Below are 8,146 nucleotides of genomic sequence, written 5' to 3' on the forward strand. Positions count from 1 at the left end.
TTGGGGGAAGAAAAAGGGGCGTTCGCCCGAACAGGGACTTGAACCCTGGACCCTCAGATTAAAAGTCTGATGCTCTGCCGACTGAGCTATCCGGGCTCTTGGGTGCTGGGTGCTGGTGCGGCCACATGGGTGCGGGGTCCCCGCACCGAGTTGGGTGCCCTAAGCACCCCCAAGTGGGTGCTGCGACCCCCCCCTCCTCATGGGTGCTGCGAAACAGTGGGTGCTGCACCCCCCCACCTCATGGGTGTTGCAAACAGTGGGTGCTGCACCCCCCCACCTCGTGGGTGCTGCAAACAGTGGGTGCTGCAACCCCCCCACCTCATGGGTGTTGCAAACAGTGGGTGCTGCAACCCCCACCTCGTGGGTGCCGCAAAACAGTGGGTGCTGCAGCCCCCCCACCTCGTGGGTGCTGCAAAACAGTGGGTGCTGCAAACAGCGGGTGCTGCAGCCCCCCCATCTCATGGGTGTTGCAAACAGTGGGTGCTGCACCCCCCCACCTCATGGGTGCTGTGAAACAGGGGGTGCTGCACCCCCCCACCTCGTGGGTGCCGCAGCCCCTGGCCTAAGTGGGTGCTGCAAAACAGTGGGTGCTGCACCCCCCCACCTCATGGGTGCTGCGAAACAGTGGGTGCTGCAGCCCCCCCACCTCGTGGGTGCTGCAAAACAGGGGGTGCTGCAACCCCCCCTTCCTCATGGGTGCTGCAGCGCCCCCACCTCATGGGTGCCGCAAAACAGTGGGTGCTGCACTTGAAGAGTCTCAGAACGCTGTTTGCGGGAGCCGGGGGGCAGCGGCTCGCCCTGAGCCCCCCACCACGCTTGGCTTGGGCTACCAAGACGTAAAGACTTTCAATGTATAGCCCAAACATCCATCTATACCTTCTATACCTTCTATACCTTCTATACCTTGAGCGATACGCGAGAGCCACCAGGCCAGCCCCACCGAGCCCCGAACGCCGCCGCCTGCTCCTCCCGCCTCCCTTTTATCACCTCGGCGCGGCCGCTGATTGGCCACGACGCGCATGGAAATGAGGCGGCTCCAAACTGCGCGCTGGGATTGGCCACCAGTCTCTGCCGTGCTATTCGACCTCCGCGGGGGCTCGTAGCCAATCAGAGCGCGCCGTTTCGATCCGGGCCAGGGTATAAAAGCCAGGCGGGCGGGTTGAGCGCTGTTGGTTTGAGCTGGCGAGCAGAAGCGATGTCCGGCCGGGGAAAGCAGGGGGGGAAAGCCCGCGCTAAGGCGAAGTCGCGCTCATCCCGCGCCGGCCTCCAGTTCCCCGTGGGCCGCGTTCACCGCCTGCTCCGCAAAGGCAACTACGCGGAGCGAGTGGGTGCGGGAGCCCCCGTCTACTTGGCTGCCGTTATGGAGTATTTGACGGCTGAGATCCTGGAGCTGGCCGGGAATGCTGCCCGGGATAACAAGAAGACGCGGATCATCCCCCGCCACCTCCAGCTCGCCGTTCGGAACGATGAGGAGCTCAACAAACTGCTGGGCGGCGTCACCATTGCGCAAGGGGGGGTGCTGCCCAATATTCAGGCGGTGCTGCTGCCCAAGAAGACCGAGAGCCACAAGGTCAAGGCCAAGTGAGGTGGAAGGGTCCATTCTCAGTAAACCTCCAGGTCTTTCTGACCTTGGGGTTGTTTCTTTCTATTAAACCCAAAGGCTCTTTTCAGAGCCACCGACCGCTTCAGAAAAAGGGCTGGAGGAGCCATCATGATGTTGATATCATGCTCATAAATTATTATCCAGATATGAACGTTTTTACCCAAAAAACGCGCGCAAAAAGGGGTAAAACCGCTTCTTTACCACAAAACTCAGTCAACAGCCTCGAAAGATGCACAGAAATAGCCACAAAATGAATGGAGACCAAGATGCGCTACAGAGCTCTGGTGACACCTGGGGTAAGCACTTGAAAAATACACAAAACCACTTAATTTCTACTAATTAAGTGATCTGTTAATTCTGTAGCAGATAAGGAGTAAGAACTTAGTCTCAAGTGTTTCAAAATAGACCTTTATAGGACCATTGGTGGGGGTTTCTTTGGTAGCGCCGCCGCTTCTCGTCGCTCTTCTGCGTCTTTGTGGCCGCCGCTTGTCTGTATGCAAATGAGGGCTCCAATCCGCACGCTCCCATTGGCTGGATCAGCCCTGCGGAGCCACTCTAACCACGCCTCTCAAACGGCTCCAAAGCCCGCGCGTTGATTGGTCCGCGTTGAATTCGCCCAGCCAATCACCGCGCGCCGTTTGGATTCCGCTCCTACCGCTGCCTTGATGCGGGGGAGTCGGCAACGCGCCAGGACGGGGCGCGCTGATTGGTCCGCGCTGAATTCTGCCAGCCAATCACCGCGCGCCGTTTGGATTCCGCTCCTACCGCCGCCTTGGTGCGGGGAAACCCACAACGGGACAGGGCGCGTATGGCCCCGAAACAACTCGAAATATTGACGAAGTATCTAATAAAGCAGCACTAATTACCCACTAATCAGGCTTTTTATGCTCAGTAATTGCGATTTTGGTGAGTCGCTGCGTTTTAGTGGAGGAAAAACTCAGTTCTAACCTGAAAAAGCAGGCGAGAAGGCGCCGCTTAGTAGTGAAGTCCACAGCCAAACACAACCCCCCCACGCCGTATAGATGCGTGTTTATAACACGCGACACCCCCCACGCGTAACAGAGCCTCTTACGCTTCTTATCATGAAAGCCCTGAGCGCACCGACCCCGTTTATAACCGCGGTGCCGACCAGAGGGAAAACTGCGCTGCAGGCCCCCCCCCCCCCCCCCCGACATACGCGCCTGTTCTGACCAATCAGAAAGCAGAGCGACGGTTTGAAGGCGAAAGCGGCAGCACAAGAAACCTCAGTGAGAGCTGCGAGTCCCTATTTAACTAATTGGATTATGTAGTTAAACCTTTATTTACAGCCCAAAAACCGCTAATTAGAACACCCCGTAACAACACGACCTCCAAACCGCTTAAAAACCCCAGCAAAAGGGGTCATTCCGGCAGCAAAATCAGCTCTTTGGTGAGGAAATGGGTGGCTCTGAAAAGAGCCGTTGGGGTGGATGGAGCCGAGCGGGGTCCCCGCCGCTTCACTTGGAGCTGGTGTACTTGGTGACCGCCTTGGTGCCCTCGGACACCGCATGCTTGGCCAGCTCGCCGGGCAGCAGCAGCCGCACGGCCGTCTGGATCTCCCTGGAGGTGATGGTGGAGCGCTTGTTGTAATGAGCCAAGCGCGACGCCTCCCCGGCGATGCGTTCAAAGATATCGTTGACGAACGAGTTCATGATGCCCATAGCCTTAGAGGAGATGCCGGTATCGGGGTGCACCTGCTTCAGCACCTTGTAGACGTAGATGGAGTAACTTTCCTTGCGGCTGCGCCGGCGCTTCTTGTCGCCTTTTTTCTGGGTCTTTGTCACCGCTTTCTTGGAGCCCTTCTTGGGGGCGGGAGCCGATTTGGCCGGTTCAGGCATTGCGCTGTGGATCGGGTTAACGGAGTCCCCACAACCGCACTACAGACGCAGAGCGAAGTGAAGCGGCTGAGCGGGCGGCGCCGCTTTTATAGCGGCGTTATGCAAATGAGGGATTGTGCCACCGCGCACTCCCATTGGTTGAGGCAGCGCGCCACGCCCCCTTCGCAGAAACCCCCCCCCCGCGCCACGCCCCGGGCGCAGAGACCCCGCGCATGCAAATGTGGCGGCTCCAAACCGCAAGCGCTGATTGGGCGCTGGGCGCTAGAGCCGCAGCCAATCAGATGATGAGTTTTGGATCCTGCCGAGCGCGGGGTGGAGCTGGGGGGAGACGCGCTGGTCCCTGTGCAGGAGCAGCGGGTAAGGGCGGCGTTGGGGAACCGGCTGCCCGGGGAGGGGGCTCTGGCGGAACCGAGCGGGGGTTCCCTGGGGGGCGAGGAGACCCCGGAGCCGTTGGGAGCCACTCGGCCCCGCTCTCCCCGCAGCCTCTCGGGGCCGCTCTCTCCGCGACCCCGAGAGGCGTTCGGAGCCGCTTGGCCGAGCTCTCCCCGCGGCCGCTCGGTGCCGCTCGGCCCCGCTCTCCCCGAGGCCCCGCCCACCTACCTGCATCGCCCAATCAGCGCCGAGCGCGCGAAATTCAAATCTCCCGCCGCGCAGCCGGGCGGAGCGCGCAGCGCCGCTTCCCCCCTCTAATTGCTATCAAACCCAATTAGCGCGGCATTCTAATTACCAGGGGTTTACCCCTCGTAGAAGAAAAAGAAGTCTTATGCATCATGGGGCTGTTTTTGGGGGTAAATCAACTTATTTTTGGGTGCTTTGGGGAGCTCATAGCGGCAGCATTGGTGGTTCAGTGGTAGAATTCTCGCCTGCCACGCGGGAGGCCCGGGTTCGATTCCCGGCCAATGCAGCGCTTTGTTTTCCCCTTCATTAACTCTATTTTTTTTCCCCGTTTTTCATCCTTTTTCCAGCCTCATTCTCCACATGGAACATAATAAGCGACAAAGCGCCAACTGCCGCCATCACCTCAAAAATTAAAACACGCGTGGGGTAAAAGTTACCAGCTCGTCCCTGGGTGGGCTCGAACCACCAACCTTTCGGTTAACAGCCGAACGCGCTGACCGATTGCGCCACAGAGACCCGCGGGGCGGCCCCGCCCCCCGCCGCCCCTCCCGCGCCCCGCGACGGCTGAAATGGTGGGGGGAGGGGCTGGGAAAACCCATGGGATTGGGGGCGGGGGGGGTCCTGCACCCGAAGGGGGGTTGGGAGATATCGCGGTGTTCCCCCCCCCCCCAAATCCTGCAGATAATGGGGGTGCCCTGCATCCGTAATAAAGGGGGGGAGCAGCTGATTGAAAACAGCGGGGGGGCGCCAACGTATCTGGAGTGGGGGGGTTGGGAATCGCACGGACCCCACGCAAACTGAGCGCCCCCGCAAAGGGAAAAATGTAGACGTGCACCCCCAAAAAGTTGTAATAAAGGGGGTGCGGGGAGCCTTAAAATTGAAGTGGAAGGAGGAAAACTTCAAGCACTCCCGACGAGGATGGGATTCGAACCCACGCGTGCAGAGCACAATGGATTAGCAGTCCATCGCCTTAACCACTCGGCCACCTCGTCCCGCGCTTTCGGGGCTTCCGCCGCGCCACCATGCGGCGCGCCAAGCCGGGGTGGGCGTGGCTTGGAGTGGGCGGAGTCAACAGTGGGAGTGGGGTGGGCGTGGCCTCGCTGGCGGGAGGTGGCGCGAAGGGCGGCGGCGGGCGGGGGGCGCGCACAGGGGATGTAGCTCAGCGGTAGAGCGCATGCTTCGCATGTATGAGGCCCCGGGTTCAATCCCCGGCATCTCCAGCGGGGATAAACCCCCTTATTTTAACGTTTTTGACTCTTTTTGGGGAACCCTGAGCTGGCACAATAAGGACCCAGTGTGCTCACCCCTTTATTCTTTAATCTCGCCTCCGAAACTCCGCTTCCTCCCACTTTTAGAGCAGCACAAGCGGTCTCTTCCCATACCGAGCTACGGGATGAAATTTTATCCATTTATGTTTTATCAATATACATTAAATCCTTACTTTTATCAGCAGCAGAGTGGCGCAGCGGAAGCGTGCTGGGCCCATAACCCAGAGGTCGATGGATCGAAACCATCCTCTGCTAACTACATTTTCTTTCCACTTGAATCCTCTTTTTATCTCTTTTTTTCCCCCATTCTGCGTCTGCCTCATATCCTCAGCGCCCTCCTCAACGCCCCCACAAACACAATTTGCTGTATTTCTTGTGAATATATAGGTAATTTTTTGCACTAGCGAGGGGGCTGCACTGAGATCCCCAAAAGGTCGAGCGGAGCGAGCTAGGAGATCAACGCGGGGGTCAACGGGAGCTCAGGGCTGGGATAATAAAGCTGCTCCAGTGGTACCGGCATGATCAGAGCTGTGGGGTGGGGGGGCGCGAAATCAGACCCCAAAACGCCGCCGGCATCACCATGGGAGCGGGGGCTCCCGCTTTGGCGCTAAAACCTCCCATTCAAACCCCAGCGCCGCCATCTGATTGGTGGGAGAGAGAAGAGCGACGCCATTGGTCGCTGGGCGAAGGGGCGGGGCGATAGCGGGGCTGTGCGCAGTTCCCACTCAGGTCCGCCGCTCCCTCCCTATATAAACCCCCGCGGAGGGGCTGCGGGGCTCAGTTCGCGGCGGGAGGAGCAGGGGCGCGGTTGTGGCTGAGGGGGGTGGTGCTGGGTGTTGTTTTTAGGTGTGTGTAGTAGCGTTAACTGTATAGTTAATGTATAGTTTGGCTGTTTTAAGCATAATATTTGGCCAGGTGTGTGGGGTTATCCTTAACTCTTAGATAGGGGGGCTGGGTGGTGTGTGTAATGACTCCCCCCCTCCTCGGTATGGGTGGTGGTTCAGCCCGGCACGGTTTGGCATCGCCGGGAGGAGCGATTTGGAGCGAGTGGGGGTAAAAGGATTTAAATACGGTTTGCTGTAAGGAAAAAGAGCAGAACCGGGGTGGAGAAAAGGGGGAGAATGGGGGTGAAGAAAACGGCGAAAAGTAGGGGAAAATAGGGGGAAAGAAAAGGGGGCAAAAGGGCAAAAATAAGGGTGAAGAAAAGGGAAAAAGCGGTGAAGAAGAGGGGAGTAATAGTGAAAATATAGGGGGAAGAAAAGGGGGGAAAAGGAAGGAATAGGGGTAAAGGGGAAAGATGGGGGAAAATAGGGGTGAAGAAAAGGAGCAAAATAGGGAAAAAAGGAGAAAATAGGGATAAAGAAAAGGAAAAAAATAAGGAAAAGGAAGAAATAGGGGTAAAGGGCAAAAAATAGGGGTAAAGAGGGAAAAAATAGGGAAAATGGGGTAAAGAAAAGGGCAAAAATGGGGGAAAAAAGGAAGAAATGGGGTGGGGAAAAGGGAAGAAACGAGTAAAAAAAACGGGAAGAAATGGGGGGAAGGGGAAATATAGGGGTAAAGGGGAAATAAATGGGGGTAAAGAAAAGGGGGTGAAGATAAATGGGGGTAAAGAAAGGGGGGGAAGATAAATGGGGGTGAAGAAAAGGGGGGGAAGATAAAGGGGGGGAAGATAAATGGGGGTGAAGAAAAGGGGGGGGAAGATAAATGGGGGTGAAGAAAAGGGGGGAAGATAAATGGGGGTGAAGAAAAGGGGGAAAGATGGGGGGGAAGATAAATGGGGGTAAAGAAAGGGGGGGAAGATAAATGGGGGTAAAGAAAGGGGGGGAAGATAAATGGGGGTGAAGAAAAGGGGGGGAAGATAAAGGGGGGGAAGATAAATGGGGGTAGAGAAAAGGGGGGAAGATAAATGGGGGTAAAGAAAAGGGGGGAAGATAAATGGGGGTGAAGAAAAGGGGGGGGAAGATAAATGGGGGTGAAGAAAAGGGGGGGGAAGATAAATGGGGGTGAAGAAAAGGGGGGGAAGATAAATGGGGGGAAGATAAATGGGGAGAAGGAAAGGGGGGAAAAGAAATGGGGGAAAAGAAATGGGGGAGAAGGAAAGGGGGGAAAAGAAATGGGGGTGGAAATAAATAGGGAAGGAAAACAAATCAGCCTCCCCGTCGGGGAATCGAACCCCGGTCTCCCGCGTGACAGGCGGGGATACTCACCACTATACTAACGAGGAACGGGCTGTGTGAGTGACCCCGCCGCGGGTCCCTAAACCCACCGCCGGGGTCCGTCCCCCCGTGTCCCTCAAGGCGCCGCGGCCACGGGGAGCGGGGAGACCCGCGGGAGCGCGGCCACGCGTGGGGCAGCGGGACCGCGCGGGGGCGGCGCGCCCGGAGATGGAGGGAGAGTGCGGGACTGGGAAACCACGGGCGCCGTGGCTTAGTTGGTTAAAGCGCCTGTCTAGTAAACAGGAGATCCTGGGTTCGAATCCCAGCGGTGCCTTCGCTTTGGTGACCTTAATAAGATATAATTGACTTTTACTTTTTAATTATTTTAACATTTATTTTTGAATGGTTGCCCCTTTTTACCCACGCGTGTTGAGGAAGGGAGGCACCATGGTGGAGCCGCTGCCGTGCGAGGGGGTGAATGGTGGTGGAATTAAAAATGAAACGCGAAAAATAGATAAAAATAAGGAGAAAAGATTAAACGGATTAATTAAAAGCGATTTTCCCTGACCGGGAATCGAACCCGGGCCGCGGCGGTGAGAGCGCCGAATCCTAACCACTAGACCACCAGGGAGCGCTGGCAGCTTT

The 8,146-nt window shown here is 57.3% G+C and overlaps 2 protein-coding genes and 9 non-coding genes across 11 annotated transcripts; 5 read left to right on the forward strand and 6 right to left on the reverse strand.

The window, feature by feature from the left end:
- Positions 1–23: 23 nt before the first annotated feature.
- On the reverse strand, positions 24–96 carry TRNAK-UUU (transfer RNA lysine (anticodon UUU)). The gene has a single exon. It is a non-coding gene; the product is annotated as a tRNA-Lys (tRNA).
- A 1,086-nt stretch (positions 97–1,182) lies between these two features.
- LOC136114311 (histone H2A-IV-like) lies at positions 1,183–1,678 on the forward strand. The gene has a single exon (XM_065859660.2). It carries the CDS (start codon positions 1,196–1,198, stop codon positions 1,583–1,585), a length of 390 nt encoding a protein of 129 aa, XP_065715732.1. The 5' UTR covers positions 1,183–1,195; the 3' UTR covers positions 1,586–1,678.
- Positions 1,679–2,884: 1,206 nt separating this feature from the next.
- LOC136114312 (histone H2B 5-like) lies at positions 2,885–3,503 on the reverse strand. Its single transcript, XM_065859661.2, has one exon. The coding sequence runs from the start codon at positions 3,457–3,459 to the stop codon at positions 3,079–3,081; it is 381 nt and encodes a 126-aa protein (XP_065715733.1). The 5' UTR covers positions 3,460–3,503; the 3' UTR covers positions 2,885–3,078.
- A 789-nt stretch (positions 3,504–4,292) lies between these two features.
- TRNAG-GCC (transfer RNA glycine (anticodon GCC)) lies at positions 4,293–4,363 on the forward strand. Its single transcript has one exon. It is a non-coding gene; the product is annotated as a tRNA-Gly (tRNA).
- A 156-nt stretch (positions 4,364–4,519) lies between these two features.
- On the reverse strand, positions 4,520–4,593 carry TRNAN-GUU (transfer RNA asparagine (anticodon GUU)). Its single transcript has one exon. It is a non-coding gene; the product is annotated as a tRNA-Asn (tRNA).
- A 394-nt stretch (positions 4,594–4,987) lies between these two features.
- On the reverse strand, positions 4,988–5,069 carry TRNAS-GCU (transfer RNA serine (anticodon GCU)). The gene has a single exon. It is a non-coding gene; the product is annotated as a tRNA-Ser (tRNA).
- Positions 5,070–5,225: 156 nt separating this feature from the next.
- TRNAA-CGC (transfer RNA alanine (anticodon CGC)) lies at positions 5,226–5,297 on the forward strand. Its single transcript has one exon. It is a non-coding gene; the product is annotated as a tRNA-Ala (tRNA).
- Positions 5,298–5,528: 231 nt separating this feature from the next.
- Positions 5,529–5,600, forward strand: TRNAM-CAU (transfer RNA methionine (anticodon CAU)). The gene has a single exon. It is a non-coding gene; the product is annotated as a tRNA-Met (tRNA).
- A 1,897-nt stretch (positions 5,601–7,497) lies between these two features.
- On the reverse strand, positions 7,498–7,569 carry TRNAD-GUC (transfer RNA aspartic acid (anticodon GUC)). Its single transcript has one exon. It is a non-coding gene; the product is annotated as a tRNA-Asp (tRNA).
- A 192-nt stretch (positions 7,570–7,761) lies between these two features.
- On the forward strand, positions 7,762–7,835 carry TRNAT-AGU (transfer RNA threonine (anticodon AGU)). The gene has a single exon. It is a non-coding gene; the product is annotated as a tRNA-Thr (tRNA).
- Positions 7,836–8,060: 225 nt separating this feature from the next.
- On the reverse strand, positions 8,061–8,132 carry TRNAE-CUC (transfer RNA glutamic acid (anticodon CUC)). The gene has a single exon. It is a non-coding gene; the product is annotated as a tRNA-Glu (tRNA).
- Positions 8,133–8,146: the final 14 nt, after the last annotated feature.

The sequence above is a fragment of the Patagioenas fasciata genome, chromosome 35, assembly GCF_037038585.1.
Source record: "Patagioenas fasciata isolate bPatFas1 chromosome 35, bPatFas1.hap1, whole genome shotgun sequence".
NCBI classification, from domain to species: Eukaryota; Metazoa; Chordata; class Aves; order Columbiformes; family Columbidae; genus Patagioenas; species Patagioenas fasciata.